Below are 19,880 nucleotides of genomic sequence, written 5' to 3'. Positions count from 1 at the left end.
TATATGTCCTTTATATAAATCTAGGTATAGAAATGTTATTTAATTCTAAAAATCTCTTTGGGTGCACTAAATAGTCTGGAGTAGCTCTTTAAAAGTCAATCTCCTATATTTGCTAGTAAAAATATGATAGCAACACTTTTATCTAGGCTGCCTTCTCTGTGAAAACTTCGAGTGAATTATGTGACATAATTTTCTGATATTGTAGAGCATGTTTCCTAACCAAGGGTGTTTCCCTGTCTAGTGTTTCATTTCCCAGTGCATTACATAGATGTGTCAGGGAGATATGTTTTCCTATTGACAAAGAAGAGAAAGCCTTGCTTTATTTCCTATTAATAATGAGGGTTTTTTTAAAGGTGAGATAATTGAGTTATTATGAATTTTGAATTTCATTCCTGCAAGAATTTCAAATACTTAGACTGATAAAAATATATAATTATTATTAAATTGGGTTTTGAAACAATTCTTGCTGAATTGATTTGACTAGAAGTAGTTTAATAACAGCATTGAAAATCTATTTTTCTCTGTAAAAGGAAGAATCTAGAATGAAAACCTTTCAATCAGCGTTGAAATAGAAATATTGGTAAATGGCTCATGAGAATTTTAATATTGTAAAAAAATTAAAAATGCGTATTTTATTCTGTTGCATAAATGACACAACTGCAAAGTGTTACATCCCCAAATAAAACAATTGGCTTTATGGAATACCAATTCTTATTGATTCTACTATTCATCACCAGTCACATCACAGCACTTTGTGAAAGAGTCATAAAAATTTTAATACCTATTGACTCAGTTATACTGCTAGAGCAATTTGGAAAAGAGAAAATTGGAGGAAAAGATTAGTAAACCCCACACTGAGTGACAACAACTACTAGTGGAGACAGCACAAACAAAGTTTTGTGTAATTTTTTTTCATATAAGATTCAGCTTAGCTCTGTCATTGAGTTCTGCTAAGAACACTTTTGAGTTTCTCAGAGACATAGTAGTTCAGGTTGTTCCGAAGGTCTTCATAACTAAAGGAAACTATAAATAATGAAAATAACAATAATTAGTACAGTTACCAGACAGAAAATTAAAATAATTTCTATTGAAAAGGGAAAAGTGTTAAATAGAGCACTGTGGAGCTGGGTTTGCATTCAGCAAAAATAATAAGACTATTTACTTCATAGTTTGATATTCTGCTTCGTGGCCTGAACTGTATTTGAGTTATTAAAAGGAATTCTCTTGTTCTCAACAGCAGGACTTTCTTGCTTTAAAAAACATTCTTATTAAGCTAGAATGATTTATGAAAGCCTTTCACTTGACATAAATGTATTCTAGGTAGTTACTAATGTATTTTTTTTCTGCTCTTCAGAAAAGCGAACAGATAAATCAGCTGTCTCTGGTGCCATTAGACTGAAAATCAATGTTGAAATGAAAGGAGAGGAGAAAGTTGCTCCCTACCATTTGCAGTACACCTGTCTACACGAGGTATGTCGAAGCTAAATCATCCTGTACAGAAATTGCTATTCGGTTCTAACATGAATAAGAAAAAAAAGGCTACAGAACATTAGGAACACTTAAGTAACTGCTGCTACACTTCAGGAGAAGTTTATTTTAGCTTTCCCACTTCGTATTGCTGATGGCATATCAGGTTCACAGTCAGAGACAGAGAAACATCAACAGATCATTCTTGCTGGTAGGAGTTACAAAAAAAAAAGAGATGGAGTCAACTAAGAGATATTGCAAATGTTTTGACCTGTGAAGTAAATGGTGAAATTCTGTTACTTTAAGGTAACCCACAAGGTAGTTATGGTCCAATGAGAAAAGCTGAAATTATTTCGAAGTCTTGGGGTGTTTTTTGGTCACTGAAAGTAGGAAATCATATCAGCAGCTGAGTCTGTGGGTACATATATGGAGGAAGCACTCTGACATTAGCATCAAATTAAATACTAGGTTTGGTCCTAAGGTTGCTAAATGTACTTTATTGTATGCCTTTCATTCCTTGAGAGGCTTCTGCAATATTACTAATTAGGTTTCCTGTAACTTATGGTTCTTAAATAATGAATTTGAAATGTATTGGTTACAGGTCCAGTTAAAATTGAAGCACTATGTAGTAAGCATTATAACATCATTATTTCATTTATTAGCAAGGGTGTGTGGTGAAAGAGAATGTTTCTGCAGCTATTTGTTGCAGTCTTTCTGTGCCAGTTAAGGGATGTGACCTTATATCAAGGGTATGTGATAGAAGAGAAAGTTTCTGCAGAAATTTATGTTGAAGTCACAAGCCTGGACTACTGGAGTTCCATTACAAAAAATGTGGTTAGAGTCTTGGTGTTTTTTTGTGATGATGACTAGTTAGTGCCCGTCTTCAGGGGGGGGTGACCAACTAAGTAATAATTAACATATTGGTGACTATTATATAAGAATATACCTTCAGAATGCCACTTAAAATCCAAAAATTCTTATTTTAAGTATTTCTTATGTTTAGAATCTATTCCATTACTTGACGGAAGTTAAATCAAATGGTGTTGTAAAAATCCCTGAAGTGAGAGGTGATGAAGCCTGGAAGGTGTACTTTGATGATGCTGCCCAAGAAATTGTAGATGAATTTGCAATGCGCTATGGAATTGAATATATTTATCAAGCTATGACGTAAGTGTTATTATGTCTGTTTTTCCACTCTTCTGTCAAGAATGTCTTTCGCGGAAGTGATGAGTTCCAAGCATTCATGCTTTTATTTTCCATTTCTTGCCCATTTCAGTTTTAAAATTCTTGCTGTCATTTTTGTCCATCTGATTCTCATTGAAGTGCTTCTCATTTGCAATGGAATTAAGATTTAAGCATTTTATAAACTGTTACATGTATTACTGCTAATGCATTTCTTAGTCTTTCTGATACTGATATGTGGCAAGGATCAGAAAGACTTTCACTGTTCCACAACATGGTTTCATGTAGGACACCAGCAATAGTTGTAACAAACTCCATAGTATATGGAAATAATTCATGCAAACCATTTTTAACAGTCTTAGAACCTGTTACTACATTACACATACTAAAGTGTTTCTGATCACTTTAGAATAAAGCACCACTGATCTTAGAGGCAATGCAAGACCCTCATCATGTATTCTAAATTTGTCCAGTGAAAAGGACTACATTCTGCTTTTTCTGCAGCTATAGAAAATCAGAGAACTCTGAATGAGTTCTCTACAGAAGAAATACAGATTTCTTTTTTCCTATACAAAGCTGATATTATGGCATTTTTTATCAGAATATGTATCCCATTTCCTCAGTCTCTTTACATTACATCCTAAAAAAATTCTTAAGTATGAAGTCACATAATCACACGAAGTTTTCTTTTGACTGCTGGGCATAATGACACCATCTGCTATTGCAATACACGTGTCTTTCACTTCTTGTAGCTCATTGTGAATTATTGTGCTGTGTATCTAAAAGGAAGGTAGAGGATGTATTTGTAATATACATGTCATCAATGGTCTTTCTCCAAGGACCTAAAACAACATTGCACAGAATAATTAATTAAGCTTGACAGTTTCCTTGTGGTAATGTATGTCTATACTACATATGGAGGAACTCATGCATCAAGTTTCATTTATATTGGGGGTTCCAAGTTTAACTTCTCTTTCACCATGTATGTCTTTACATCTTGATTACGCTAGATTACTTATTAACTATCAGAGAATTATAGTTTTCTAATTTGATTTAAATTGGTATGTCATTTTTACCAAAATGTTACTCTCTAAAATGATGGGGTTGTTCCTGCTGTGTCTAAATGGATTCAGGGTTTTATGAGATGAATTCTCAAGAGCTATTCATGCCAAGGGAGAGCATTTATTACTGTTTTGCTTAGGAAATAAAGCAAGACTGATTTAGCCTTAGTGTTTCCTCTTAACTCCAGCCCCACTATCTGGTCATCTCAGTACAACATGGCTGCATTTTAGCTGCACAACCTCAACTGAAAAATTAGTTCAAAGTCTCTTTTACTTCATCTCTTGATGAATGCGATTTTCTCTGCAACTTTCCAGAAAAAAATTGAAACTGATTTGAGAAATTCAAATATAGCAGAAGTCAACATGGCAAAAATAGCAACACAATTGACATGTGAGCATTTAAAAAGCTTTTTAATTTAACAGTATTAGAAATGGACAGGTTGCATTTTCATATAAAGAGGATGCTAACTCAATCCTAACTAAAAAATTCTAGCCAAGCATTTTAAATTATCTTACCTCCTTCGTCTTGTCGTCTCTTAGTCCTTGCTTTCTTCTATCCCTTTGCCACCAAATTTCCTTGCTACGGATTACTGCAAACCAGGGATTTGAAGGCATGTGTAGTAAGAAAGTGAATTAAATGTTGGTAGTCACAGGTAATTTACACAGGAAATAAAATACAAGATTTCATTGCCCTCATACCCATGAGCAATTCCTATTTGATGGGTAGGCCACATAATGTCTAAGGCCACATTCTGTTTAAGTTAGGAATAAAATCAGTAATTAATTTAATCTTAAATAATACTTGGATAAGAATATATTTATTCACATACATTGATTTGCTGATTCATCTGCAGACATGTCTCTCTGTAAGATCATCCAGACTTTGGTGAGAAGAGTAGTGAAGACAATAGGTCTGCCATAGGGAATTTTCTTTTGGACTGTATGCTGTTGGTTTTATTTGTGTTTATGAGATCACCTTTTTCTCCTGAAGCAACTTTAATGACTGGGAGAAAAATGTAAAACTTCTTGATTTGGAAAATAGAATTATCAGATTCCATTTTGTAACTATGTGCTCCTACTAAAAGAAAAGCAATTTTCTACCATACAACAGAGAGATAATTTGAATGTAATCACTTGGCCCAAAGGAATATTGTGTAAGCATTTTATGCATGAGAATCTAGTGCAGAATATTTCTATTGCATGTCTCATGATAACATTGTAAATTTAAATGTTTGCATTTGTAAATGCAAAGCTGACAATGCTTTTGCAGCCCATGATCCAGACCCCAGAGTGCATCTACATCCTTCTTATACACTGTATCAGACTCAAGTGAGTTTTAGGGTGTTGCTGACGAGATGCTCTTCTGTCAGAATCTAGGTTTTATAACATATTTGTTTGCAGTTTTAAAATTACCTATTATATGAAGTCTCAGTGCTAATGATAAGCAGTCTTGATCGTTTTATATATGGACAGACAACACATGCTGGAGTAGGAACATATGCCATTTTGCATTTATCAACATAACATAAATCTGATTAAGCCTCCCTAAAGTACCACTTTCTAGAACAATTTGACATCCTGTTCTGCTATGGCAATAAATATAATTTCAAGTTCATGCTGGTGGCTTTGTCATCTATGACCCTCTTAGTAGACCCGTTTCTGGCTCTCAAAATTGTATTTATTTATATTTATTCCTTTTAAGCCCAGAAAAAATATTTAAGAAGGATAGCCTTGATTTTCCAAATACATTGAGTGTTCTCATGCTGGCATCCTGAGGGAGGTGATGTTCAGCCTGGGGACTAGTTGTACTCACATTCTGCAATGAACCTTGTGTGGCAGTTTTTTCCTTTTGCCCCTTCTTTTCTTTACTGTAGAATTCGACATTATGTCATCATAAACCCTTGTATTAGTATTCTGACCTATGCAGCTCTACATCCTGCAGAAGGAAACTGTTCAGTGCTAGATCTCACAAATGCCTTAGAACAGCTATGTCTGAACTGCACCTACTGGGAATATGAGGCTTACCCAGCTTTTTCTTCTCCTACTGCTACTGTCAGCTTCAGCCTTCAATAGCAAACTGGGTTCATCACTTTTATCTTCCCCCCCATTCCAATAGTGTACCTCATTGTGTAAATGCCCGTTTCTAAGCTGCGTCCATGCAGCACAAGATGTGCTGTGGTTTTAATCTCCTGTGTCAGTCCAAGCACCACACTACAGGACTGGCAGTGCTGCAGCTTTTCCCTTGGATCAAAGCAATCCAGATCGGGGAGCAGGATAGTAGTAACAAGACTTCATTTGGCCTAAATCAAATCATGGTGAATCCAGAAGTTGCTTGATGCCTCACCTTTCATTAATAATGTAGTCTTAAATACAATCTGGAGTAAAATGTTCATTTGAGTCTTTTTGATGGCATCAATTAAATCCTTCTCCACTAGAGTATAGATCTCTTGTTTTAAGTTTGTGTTTGATTTTAAGTTTGGGTTTAATACTGAATGTTTTGCTTTATAGTAACTAAGATGATCAGATCATGGTTTTGTATTTAGTATTAAGAGAGTAAGAAGCAAATGTGTATCTGATGTGTTCAATTTGAAAATATCAGAGTGCAACAAGTGGCAATTATATCAAACATGCCTGGATTTCCTCATGTATCTGCACAATTGTCTGTGAGGTAGCTTGAAAGTTATGTTATTGTAGCTGAAATGAAGTTGTGGTGAGAGAAAGAGCAGAATCTTTGCCATCTTTAATAACTGTCAGTTTGTTTGAATTGTAGGCACTTTTCCTGTCTGTCTTCTAAATATATGTGCCCTGGTGTTCCAGCAGTTATGAGTACGTTGTTGGCCAATATAAATGCTTTCTATGCTCATACGACAGCAGCAACTAATGTATCTGCCTCAGATCGGTTTGCAGCTACGAACTTTGGGGTAAGTAGACTTGCTTTGTTAATAGAATACTAGTCCTTGTATTTTTTCTTTTCTTTTCTTCTTCCTTTTTTTTTTTTTTTAGTATATGATACTATATTAACATCTAAATTCAAACATTTTTTAAGAGTTGATAATTTTAAAGAGTAAGAGTTGCTGTTAGCTTTTGAAAGTTTTACCCTGCGTTTTTACAGTCACCATAAAACCTGGAGAAGATACTATTCAGCTCCTTGTATAGCAATATGGAAGGTATACAGGGTAGAAAGCACTGGCACACATGCATAGTAGTAAAATCTTCAACAATCAGGTTTTGGTTTTATTGCAGTGTGGCTTGCAAACTACTAATTGTGCTAGATTAAGTCAGTTGCAATTGTTTCCTTGGGGTACATGTCACCAGTGAACTCATGTTAACCTAAGGGATCGACCCATAAATACTACTCTTCGCACAAGAGCCTGTAAGGATGGGCTCTTATTTTTAATTAAATAATAGTGCATTTTCCAAGTCCTGGATTTAGGAATCTGAAAGTTTAGGAGGAATACCAGGCTCTCAGGATGTGGTAGCTGGCTTTGTATTCTGAGCTGTTCACTTACCCTCACTGGGGACATGACAGCAGGAACAGAGCAATGATTCAAAGATGTTGCTTTCATATCTCTACTGTTGCACATTATATAGTCAGAGATAAATATGATTTGATGCAGAAAAATGCATTCCTTCTTTTTTATTTGTATAGCTGTTAGTTGTATGGCTGATACCAAAGCCATTTTATATTTAATATTTCATTGACATGAAATAAAATATTAAACATAATTAGAATTTATTAAATACAAATTACAGTTATTTTAAGTAGCATTAGAGGTACTAATGCTCTTCTCCAGTATTAAGAATAATAGAAACTTTATGAATTTCTGGATTTTCAAGACAACATTATGCAATTACACATGTGGACTAGTAAACCAAGAAAGACTTAACTGTTTTTTCTTTTGTCTTTCTGTCACAATTTAGAAGCATAATTGTCAGACTATGCTTAATACAGTAATTTAATCCATGCCTGGAAAAAAAGTGTAACTAGTTTTATAAGGAAAATTAGCTAAATTTAATTTTTTTAGCTAGAAGCTAAAACAAATTTTAATTTGTACCAAACAGTGTATTAAGTACTGCATTCCTGCATAATACTTTCATGCAGAGCCTCAAATAATTGAGACTCAATATTATTTTGCATTTCACGCATCAGTACCTTTGAGATAGAGCTTATATCTATAAAACTCCGTGTGTAGTAATAATACCAAGGATTTATTTTTCTTATTATTGCTGAATCCTGAATGTTCTCAGGATCTGATGCTACTGCTTACAGCTGTAAATAGACAACATGAGTTCTAAAAACTCCTGAAGTAGTATTAGCATTAATACATTTTCATATTTAAGCAATGTCATAAGTGTGTTTAAAAAAAAATAAAAATCCATTACGTCATTATTCTGAGGTCTTTCAGTAGGTTTTTTTGGGAAATACTCTAAATACCAGTTTCTTTTTCTTTTATATTAATTTTGCTGGAAGTACTCACATACGAAAGTTCCAAGAGCTCAGCCTTTAGTTTGGAGACAACTTGTTTTTGAAATGAAATTTTGTGTCCTGCTGCTAGAGGTTTGCTTGGAAAGAGTAATATAAATATTGCTTCAATATTACAAAGTAAAAAACTTGCATCGATTAAAATCACTCTCACAGTATTTATTATTTAATTATTGTATTACCATGATAGCACAATATTGCTCTACTCTTATTCAGGTTTTCTTTTATAAGATAACCAATGGTTTATTATGGAAAGACTCTACCCTTATATTGAAATAAGGGTACTCTTCCAATATTCAAGCTGTAAGACTTTTGAGTTTGATCCAGCTTTTGAAATTTAGAATGGTTTTGCTGCATCTTCTTTTTTTTTTTTTTTTACTTCCCCCCCCCCGCCCTGTTCTTCTAATGATCAGAACTACTTTTATCCTCAGAGTGGATGGAGATTAAGTCCTCTCTCTGATGTAAATGCCAGTTTACCTTTGACGCAAATTCCAATCCAATTCGTAGTTCAACAGATGGATGGAAAGACAGTAGTAAGCATCACTAATAGAGATTTGGAGCTCTTTTTTCAATTGACTTGTAGGCAAAATATTAGATTATTCTTCTCTCTTAGGTCAAAAGGCATTTGTTAGTGGATAGCTGCACATCATTCCTCAAAAAGAACAGCTCAAATTCAAGTCCTCAGGCTACAGCTGGGAAGGATTTGGCTGGCTGAATATTTCAGTACAGATTTATAACGAAAGTTCCTTTTTGATTGATCCCTTAAGGGAACTGTGCCAAATTAGTGGCTTTTGGTGTGGGGTAATGCTCCACTGATGAGAGGCAGTGCACAAAGAACCCTATTTTCTTATTTATATCAACTGTATTTCAGGGATGGTGTGGATACTGTTGTGCATTCTGAGAGCTGCTTCCACAAGCCTGCTACTTTCACATAGGCTGGCAAGGATTTCTGCACAATTTTGTCCAGTGAACTATGGAATGTGTTCTAATGTAAAGACTGATAATTAGAAGCTCTCATTAGTATTACTTGAGAATAGCACCACTCAGTTGGGTATCTCACAGCAAAATGTTTTCACTGCACCTTCATCTATCAAGATAACAAGTTAATCTCCATATTTGAAAGGGAAAACTATAACTGCATAGTATGAGTTATTCTGCATAGTATGAGCTTATTCTTACAAAAGCCCCTGCTATTGTAGTATAATTTTCAATCATACTTTTACATGAAATTTGTCTGTAAATCAGCATTATTAAAGGGAATGTATATTAAAGGGAAAGGGGGAAGTGCTTTCTTCAAGAGTGTAGGCTATTACAAGGCAAATATAAAAATTTAACAATCTTATCTGTTTAATAAGCCTTGCTAACATAACTTAAAACATTGAACTTATTATTTCTTTTCCCCAACAAAAGGAAATGGATTCAAACTGAAAGAGGGTAGATTTAGATTGGATATTAGGAATAGATCCTTCACTGTAGGGTGGTGAGACACTGGAACAGGTTGCCCAGAGAAGCTGTGGGTGTCCCTTCCCTGGAAGTGTTCAAGGCCAGGTTTGATGGGACTCTGAGCAACCTGATCTAGTGGGAGGTGTCCCTGCCCATGCAGGGGCATTGGAATTAGATGACCTTTAAGGTCCTTTCCAACCCAAACCATTCTGTGGTTCTATAAATTTATCCAGAATTGATGCTAATATTGCATTTTTGGTCAGCAACATCAGGTAATGCTCTTCAATTTCTAGATATATTGAGTTATTTAACAATGCATCAGTCATTAAGAAAGGAAAACTCTGCATAGGAAGGTATGTCACCTCACTAATGTATTGCATGGCTGCACGGTAGTGAATGCGTAACAGGTAAATCACAATATAGGACAGAAAGAGAACATAAAGTGCTAAAGTACACATTGCCTTGGCCTTGAAGCACAGATATCTCAGACCAGTACATTTATATAAAACAATGGAAACCACTCTCTTTTTCAAATAAGAATGGAAAGCAGCTTTCTAAACCCTACCAATTACAGGAACCTGCAAATTCTAATGCAACGTGTTCTTGTGTTCTTTTAACAGAGGGAAAAGTTTATAAAACTGCTGGATCAACTGCACAATTCTCTGAGGATTGATTTATCTAAATACAGGGTATGTGCAACCTATTCTATGTAGTGACAATCACAAGTGTTTTTTTCGTTTAAATATCCCAGTGTGCATTATCTGCTTTAAAAAGTTTTAGAAATTAGTTCCTTGCACACATGTCGCTGGTGGGATGGTGGAGAAAATTGAAGGGTGAAAGTGAGAAAACTTGTGGGCTGAGATAAAGAGAGTTAAATAGATAAAAGAAAATCTGCACACACAAGCAAAGAAAAACAAGGAATTAATTCACTATTTCCCATTGGCAGACACGTGTTCAGCCATCTCCAGGAGAGGAGGGCTCCATGACACCTAAAAGCAGATATGTTTATCCTAAGATCTTTTAATTTTGAAGAATATTATCCAGATAATATTGAGGCATGAGGATATTTGGCTGATACTTCATTAATATGAAGCCATTCAAATAACACCACTTCCTGTCAGTCTTCCTGTTAACCTAGAGATCATAGCAAAAATTTCATATGTAGTTTCCTCATTAATCTCACTACTGCATTTTTGCCTACAAGTGATTTATACACTATGGAGAATGCATAAATTATTTTCATTGGCAACCTGGGACCTTGACAGACTTGAGAGGTGGGCCCATGCCAACCTCAACCCCTGCAGCTGGGTCAGTCTTTCTGAAGGTGGGGGTTTTTTTGCTCCATTGTTTTGAAACTATCTCTCGTATTAGAAATACAGGAGAATAATCAGAAGGATCCCTATTCATGTCAAAGGGATGCTCATCACTGACTTCCTTACAGGCAGAATTTGGGTAACATGAACACTTATAATCCTTTTAAGAAGCATCTTTGTTTTCCTAGAAGGTGTTGGTTTGTTTTTTTCTCTAGCTGTTGAAGGATCTTACCTGTAACTCCAGTTTCAATTATTTCTCTTGCTGATTCACCAGGATAATTTTCCTGCCAGCAATCCTGAGAGACTCCAAGATCTGAAATCGACTGTGGACCTGCTTACCAGCATTACTTTTTTTCGAATGAAGGTATTGTCCTTTATTTGCACAATGACTCTAAAAAAAGTGCTGTTGCCTTTTATTTTCCAGGAAAAACATACTGTATTTAATACTCTTAATCAATTAATCTCCTTCAGATTTTAATTAAATCTCTCAATTTACTCAAGATCTTTGAAGTAAACACATTCATACTTTGTATTAGCAATGTGATAAAAGCCATTATCTTTGAAAATTAAATAAGTATATTTTCCTTTTTATAACTATTATTTTAAAATTTATCAAGGAAAAAAAGCCATTTTAATTAAAGTCAAGTCACATAAAGTAAACTCAGTTGAACACCTTAGGAACATGTTTTCCTGGTAGTGTGATAATATCACATGTCAAACAGCAACATAGGTCTGATAACTCCTCCTTGCTTTAGTCACTCCAGATCTTGTTATACAGGTGGTCACATGCTGAAACATTTTTAGGATGGAATGGTACACACTGATACTACTGGATAAAAATACAGAAACACAAAACAACGTTTGTCACAATAGCATGTGTTTTCACTGGGTTAGGCACTACATAAAGAGAAATAACTTATTAAGTTGAAGTTCAAATTAGTGTATCCCAAAGTGGAGTAAAAAGCTGAACCCTTTCTTTAAAAATTAAGAGCTACTTGGCTCATGTTCTCATTCAGAGGAAAGTACATAATTATATGGTTTAATTATTTCTTAAACAACAGAACTTTTTTCCACTAGATGTGGAAATCCTAAAGATGTAAACCCTTGGGCATGTATGCCTCTTTGATCACATCAATAATTTTATTGAAAGAAAACTTAGTGATACAATCTACTTGCTTCATTTGAGTATGTGTTTTAGTGCATCTTTAAACTGAGATTACCTGAACTCAACACAGTTTTAAATATTTTTATCATTATTATATTTCAAAACCTTTCATCCTGTATTACAGAACTATATTCATTGCAACACCTGGATTTTTTTGTCTTCAATTTAATTCTGGCATTCTACCATTTATTCAATATTTTACTAGGTCCTTGAACTGCAGAGCCCACCTCGAGCCAGTACTGTAGTGAAAGATTGTGTAAGAGCCTGCCTGGACTCAACTTATAAATACATTTTTGACAATTGCTATGATCTCTACTCCCAGTTAGTGGATCAGGTAAGGCAAATATGAGCATATTTCATGCTGTTGTTCATTAATTATTGTTATATTTATGGGAGAAAAAGCAACATATTATAAATAAACCCACAGATGGCTATGAACTCTAAAATGTGTAACAAGATGAGTTTCAAAATTAATGTGTTAAATCATAATTTAGTAATCACATTGGACACGACTGTAAAATTGGCTATTGGCTTTAGGGAAGATGACTTTAGATTGATTACTGTTCATTTCAGATTCATAATTGAAAAATAATTTTAAAAAACCTAATGTTTCACTTCAGTAGCTTTAGAAAAGAAGCATTATAATTTGCTGTAAGTTATATACTGCCTCTCCAGCCTTATATTTTAACTTCTATGATGCATACTTGGATCTTAGCTTTAGAAACTACTTCAAGAAAGTAGAGAATGAATTTCTAACATTTCTTATTATTAGTTCATCAGGCTGAACTGTCAAGGCAAAATAATAATAGTATTCACCATATTCCAAATGCTATGCAAAAGCCTTGAGAATGCTTTTTTTCTAGAATATAGTCAGAGTTTATCCTATAAGTAATGTTAAAATTAAGAAATTTGTACCTGCAAAATTATACAACTGTCTAAAAGAAGCATAATTGCTTTGTTGCACTGCCTCTTGGTCTTTACTTTTACCTTCTGGGTGGCACACTGGAAAAAATGGTATTTCAGTGACTATTCCTGCCTTGAAAATGCGAATTGTTTGGCAAATGCATTTTTGCTGTGTAGTACATAATAGGTAAGAACAGTCATACTACATGTTATATGACATAAAATTTTATCTGAAAGCATGTTTAACCTGAATCCAAAATATTAATTTCCTGATTTCAGGAGAGGCAGTGCATGCTATATATTCAGCTTCTCTGAAATAAGCATTTATTTTCTAATGTTGGATTCCTGTTATGTGAGAAAACTTATCTCTAGCTCCCAAGGTTTGAACGTAATCTCTTAGCAGCACTCATGGGCACCCCACACTCTGAGAGCTTGTGTATGTTCCAACAGCTTGTTGGAACACATAGCTGTGGAAGTTTTCCAGTGAATCCATGTGCATTGCAGACTGGCTTGTGGTATCACTGTTATAATAATGAAGCAGTAACCAAATTGTAATTAACGTTTCATTAGCTTTGTGTTCAAACCCCTTAGTTCAATTATACCAGATTCCACCCTTAGGCCTTCTTCATTAACCATTCTCTTATCTCTGCATGCCTCCCCTTCAGATGAGGCCTTCTCCTCTCAAAGGGAGGGAAGGAATTCATCCTAGCATGGTGGTGCAGCACAGACGGTTCATGTCTTAGCTGCACAGCTGAGATTTGAGCTGTGAGTAGTGAGAGCTGAAATCGATGAACCCCAAAGCAACAAGAAATGGTTCAATATGTAGGTCACCACCTGCTCTCACTCAGGGGAAAGGCTGGCAGCTGTTGTCCTGCCAAGGCCCACTGCAGGCTCAGGGTATTACCATGGTTCATTTCTTGCCTGAGTCATATTGGGGAGGATGTTACGAAAAAGTGGAACATAGACACTCTACTTAAACAGTAGTATTTCCATCTGGTCTGAAGTGGTATGCTCCTGCATGTTGTGTATATTACCTCTGTGTGTAACTCATGTTAACCCTCTTCTCCGTTTGCTTTTGTCTACAGCCTAAAATTCTCAAACTTGCCTGTCACAGTATTTCTGAAAATATGTTTAATGTCTGAATATGTGTAATTGTCTGACATTGGCATGAAAAGAGAACACTGGATTATGAAACTGTGGGTGCTCAAGCGGGAGTTTTGCAAGTGTATCGCTATAAGGAGAGTAACAAATAAATCACAAAATATACTCAACAACCCCCTCTTTTTATTACTTTCTACTTTTGTGTCAGAGAGACAGTCGCTCTTATAAAGCAAATATCTTGCAGCAGAATATCACCCCTGCAGAACAGCAATATTTCCTGGGGTGAATGCTACCAGTATGGAAAAATGTCATGCTATGGTTTCATACTGGAATACGAAGAACAGCTGATGGCAAATAAAATAAAATAGCATGAACACTGCGGACAGTAAAATGTGACATCTTGACAGTCTCATTGACGTGGTAATTACTGTCCTCATTATTTGAGACAAAGCACTCTGATAAGGAACTACCTAATTCCTTATGCAGCAGATGTAGTATTGTCTCTGTTTAATTAACTCTGATCTGAGTGAAGAGCTAGCTGTCGTATGTTGAAAAAATAATGCCTAGAAAAAGTAGTTAAGGAAGCATTTTGATAACTTTTTGACTCAAGTTAGCAATGTGTAAATATAAACATAGAACAAATATATTTTCTTAAGAAATGGAAAAAAACCAAACAAACAACCTGGAATCTTGGGTGACACCCCCAATGACAAAAGTCCTTTAAATAATTCTTTTTGCAGTCTTCTCCACTGAGTGAAACAAATAAAATGTGAAGCAAACTCCTGTTCATGGCTGATAGCACCAGACACTGGAGAAATACACTGGGTTACTCTATATTCTGCTCAGCAGAATAGTGTTGAAATTCTACCTGACTGTGGAGATCTTTTCTTTATCTGTTACTGGGCTCTGTGTTGTCACAGTGAAGCATTGTGCAGAAGACTGGCAACAAATTAACTAGTTCTGGAGCCGAGTGTTGCAGGGCTATAGTAGCTCAGTGCTCTTCCCTTGAGATTTATCTCTGCTTTGAGATTTAGCACCTTAGGTCAGGTCAACGTACTAATACTTTCCTAACTTTTGGGAATCAGGGTTTCTGTATTAACGAGGTGGTGTAGGCTGGCATGTGGATGGACCTATGATTGAAGGGCCAATTCAGTTTTGCTGTACTCATCTGTGAGTCCCTGGTCTCTTTTCCAGTTGGGATTTGGGAACTCAACACGCTCAGTTGCTTTTGAATGTGTAACTCCTTTTCTTTAGTAGAAAAGCCATCTCAGCTACATGCCATTGCAAGCGTTGCTTTCTTTTTTTGGGTTGGTTGGTTGATTTGGTTTTGTGTCTTTCGTTTGGGTTTTTTTTGTTTGTGGTTGTTTGGGGTTTTTTTGGTTGTTGGTTGGGGTTTTTTTAGATACAGTTCTTGGATAAGATGCTGGACTAAAGGTGTACTGGCTCTGTCTTCTACTGACTTTAGGTTCGTTTGCTTTAAACATGCACTAGCTTCTGAGGGAAAAAATGGTAGATGATAAATTATTAAAATAATTTCTTTCTATATCAGAGATTTATTTACACCAGGGAGAGCTCTTGTGAGTGACATTAATGCTCCAATATTCATTTATGTTTTGAAAAACACTCTTGTTTGCATGTGTGGTTGTAAATTACCAGTGATACTAGTCACACCATCCATTTTAACAGCTTCTGCACCTCACCTTTATTTCAGTAGCTTTAGAAGTTGTAGCACTTGAAGATCAGCTGAGCATTTAACAGTGTGATTAATGATACTTTTATAAAATATTCCACAGTGACCACAAAACCCATTTCAATTAAGTGTTGATGAAATTCCCTTTTTGCTATTCTAAATGCTCTTAATAGATAAAAGTTAATTGAGGTTAAGAGAACATTTAATTAATTCACTATGACACTAATATAGTGTCATATCTATTCAAAGAGATAAAGGGTTTGTTGAAGTGGTCATGTTTGAACTACAATGAGAAGTATAGGGAATGTATGTTTAAACCTGCAAGATAATAGACATCTTTATTTTCTCTGACTTACTAATTGAGTGAAAAAAAAACCCTTTCTACCTCTGCCAGCTGTGTGGCAGAGACCCAGTATGTGCAGACATACCTCTATGTGGCAGAAGTTGTATTTATGTGTGTTTGTGTCCATACAGAGATAAAGTTTTCTTTTCTTACTTGGTTCTCTGCAATTAACTTATTTATTTGATATTGATAAGGAATCTGATCCTTCTGTCAAGCAAAGAACTGAAAAATACTTTTTGTCTAGGAAACTGTAGACTAAAAATTAATAAATCAAAACTGTAGAGACAAAATCTAGCTGTAAATGCACATTTGAGTGAGATTTAAAAATATAAAATTCTCAATAAAGGATTGTAAGTGGTCAATATTAATATATATTTATATTAAAAGGTGCAAAGGCAAGCCTCTAGTCAAAAGGAATAAAAACCACTGCTTTACTTACCAACTTTTACTTGGTGGCTGGAGAGTCATATTGGTAATCCAAATTATCTGTGTCATGTCCTTCCTCGTGATTATTACAAAAATGTAATGGGACCTCTCAGGTTCTTTTCTTTGGACGTCAAACTAGTTGGAGTCCTCTTTATTTAAAAGCTGTATATAAAAATCCCATTTCCCTGGATAAAAAAAGGAATCAAATAACAGACTAGGGGCAAAGCAACACCCTCACAAGCCTGTCTTTTGGATACTCCTATCTTCCCAGTAGTTTCCTGTGTCAAGGGATTATTTTGTGGTGTTTTCTTCCTCCTCTCTTAAACATACACTTTGTGGTTCTGCCAGTCAGTCTGTCAGTTCCTGGAAAATCTCTGTGCAGGATACTTTGGCCAGTAGCCTTTTTAATTTTGGCTATTAAAAAAATAAATGGAAATCTAACCAGTTCATGTGGAGTGAAGAGCAGAGCATCTGTTAGGCCCAATAACTGAAGCATATAATAAAATAAAAATAAATAAAAATTAAAAAAAAATTTAAAAATCAGACAACAACAAAACAAAAGAAACAAAAAACACAGCAAACCAATAAATGTTCCTTATTGTTGATTTGTTCAGTATTTATTGTGCAGGGTATAAAAGTTCTGCCTCAGTAGACAGTTTTACCTGCATTCAATTTCAGCACAACAAATAAATTAAGAATTCATTTAATTGAAGTCTGAACATGTGCAAAAAATCAAATCTCTATTGATCATCTTGGCTGACCTGACTGTATTTTCACTCTTTGTGTTTTGATAGATGTCCACAGCTAGGTACAGTCTGCCATACAGTCTGCTTTAACTTTGATAGACAGTCTTTGTCTGAAATCTCTGAAGATTCCACTCTTTTGAACCAAGTAATAATTTGTAGGTGAATATCTCATAATATTTTTTTCTAATTTCTCTAATGTAAAATATATTCAATTTTTTAATTATTTTTTTTTACAGAGTAAGAAACAAGAAGTTCCTAAAGAAGAACAGGGACCAACAATGAAGAATTTGGATTTCTGGGCACAGCTTATTACTCTGATGGTCACCATTATAGATGAAGATAAAACAGCATATACACCTGTCTTGAACCAGTAAGTAATTACTTTTCCCATAGAAATTAAGAATCATGGACTTATTAAAATAATGACAGGAAATACACCTGAATCAGTAGTTGTATTTTAAGAACAATCTAGTTAGAGATTTTTAAGATTACAGAAGATAACATTGACGTAGTTTGATAAAGGTTTAGTGCTCTAATCATGGAAAGAGAAATTTTTGTTTTAAGGACACTAAAGCCATGTGATATAGGAACCATCCCAAAAAGTTAAATAGGAAAATATTATGCAAGAGAACTAAATGGATAGACAGAAGTGAAATTTCAGTGGGATGATATTGATGTTATGATGATATCTTGGCACACGAGGTGTTCAAATAATGCTGAAACATTTTAAGGAATTATAATAGAGTTTTAGGGATGCAGTTGTGAAAGAATAATGAACTTTTTTAAAATGCGCTTTCCAAACATTTGACTGACTAGAGAAAGAGTCTAGCCAGGCTGACTTGAAAATTTATAAAATGGAGAGCAATACCCTGGATTTATTAGAGATGGAAATTGACTTCTCAGAATTGAAGATGTAACAGATGAGGGAGGCGCAACCACTAACCAGTACAAGTTGGATAATTTATACACTAGTAGAGAAGAGGGAGCCAATTGATAAGCACAGGAGGAGATTGAGTGCTGGGTTTTAAAAATGAAAGGAGTGCCAAAGAACCTATTTCACATTTTAAGGCTGGAGAAACAAATGTCATAATAATAGAAATGTGACGTGATGAGGGCCTTGGGAAAAAAATGAGCTCTTTTACATATTTTACAGAGATTCTAGATAATCTGGGCATAGTCTAGCTGTGATGACTTATGCAAAAGTTAAAATTTAAACTTATATCCGTATTATAGCTAAATACTTAGTAGAGGTGCAATGGCATTCAATGGAATGGCCTGAATGGAAGTAAGAACAAGTCTGTTTCTTTCAGCCAATATAGGGTAGATACTGAAAGGCACTCTGCATGTGGAGGTGTGCTTGTCTGTTGATAAAAGGTACCATACTTTAAAGGACCAACAGTATAATTACATTATAAGGAACCTCCTGGTGATAAACAGAAGTTGAAAGATATTTCAGTGTCTCATAATAAACATGTCTTTGCTCATTCATTTCCTGCACTTATTAAGTGCATTTCCTGACCTTATTAAGGACAAGCTTCTTACCCTACAGAGGGTTTACTCCTTTTATACAATTAAGTGTGAAATTCCCCTGTTAAGGAGAACTCAATTATTTGTCTGGCTGTCTGCATAATAAATATACTTATTACAAAGTATCTGACTGGAACAAATACATACATGAGTCTCATTTCAGTCTTCAATTTAAACAAAAGTTATTGGGGATTGATAATCCTAAAAAGTGTACTAGCCATATTTTTATACAAAAGTCACAGAGAAAGGCAAGGGATAAAGAACATAGTTCCTCTGAGGGGATTAGGACATTCCCTGAAGTACAGCTGAGTGACTGCTTAAGGTATGAAAAGAGAATCAGGAGTGGAAGGAGTTGGGACAGATTAAGGGACAGAGTTTGTGTATATGAGTTCTCCTATTTTCACTGTTGTTTTGGAAGTGGAAAGGTGAACACACAGAATAAAATATCTTTGAGAAACAGGAGACATCAGGAGCAGGAGATGAAGAGGCTGCAGGTGGAAAAATTTGAAAATCTGTTAAGATTTGCTTTGGATACTTTTTTTCTTTCTTTTTCTTTTTTTTCTTTTTTTTTTTTTTAATAGAGAAAAGCTTCTTCTAACACAGAAACATCAGATAAAAACTTTTGAGAAAGATGACAGACAGCCTCTTCCCCCTTGATTACCCCAGAAAAGAGAATGCATGAAAGGCAAATATAAGCTGAGTGCATAAGAATATTGCAAAAATATCACTCCTTACCAGAAATACATGGTCATGCAGTCTCAGCAGATTATTCATGCCTACATTCATTTGAATCCCATTGTAGAAATGAGGTTACTTAAGATTCCCGGGAGATCTCCAAGCATTCTGATAGGAGTTTTCACAATGCTCAGAATTTTTTTCCTCAACCAGTTTTGGAAACCCTATTTTTGTATCTACCTTGGAGGCAAAAAAGATACAGTGATAGAGCTGTTTCCAATGATGAATCCAGATGAAACATGACATGATTGCCTCAGCAAGCATTGCAGGATCTGAAAGACCATACCGGACTATT

General features: G+C 35.0%; 1 protein-coding gene across 1 annotated transcript in view; it reads left to right on the top strand.

Moving 5' to 3' along the window:
- The window catches only part of UNC13C (unc-13 homolog C), a 116,692-nt gene that overhangs the window by 53,906 nt on the left and 42,906 nt on the right, over nucleotides 1–19,880 (top strand). The window contains exons 11-17 of the mRNA XM_051628273.1: nucleotides 1,355–1,470; nucleotides 2,471–2,634; nucleotides 6,481–6,631; nucleotides 10,257–10,325; nucleotides 11,224–11,313; nucleotides 12,320–12,448; nucleotides 17,560–17,693. Coding sequence (XP_051484233.1) covers nucleotides 1,355–1,470; nucleotides 2,471–2,634; nucleotides 6,481–6,631; nucleotides 10,257–10,325; nucleotides 11,224–11,313; nucleotides 12,320–12,448; nucleotides 17,560–17,693 — 853 coding nt within the window. The remainder of the gene's footprint in view (nucleotides 1–1,354; nucleotides 1,471–2,470; nucleotides 2,635–6,480; nucleotides 6,632–10,256; nucleotides 10,326–11,223; nucleotides 11,314–12,319; nucleotides 12,449–17,559; nucleotides 17,694–19,880) is intronic.

This window comes from Apus apus, chromosome 10 (assembly GCF_020740795.1).
Source record: "Apus apus isolate bApuApu2 chromosome 10, bApuApu2.pri.cur, whole genome shotgun sequence".
NCBI lineage: Eukaryota > Metazoa > Chordata > Aves > Apodiformes > Apodidae > Apus > Apus apus.
The sequence above is the reverse complement of the archived record's forward strand: the minus strand, read 5'-3'. Positions and strand labels throughout refer to the sequence as shown.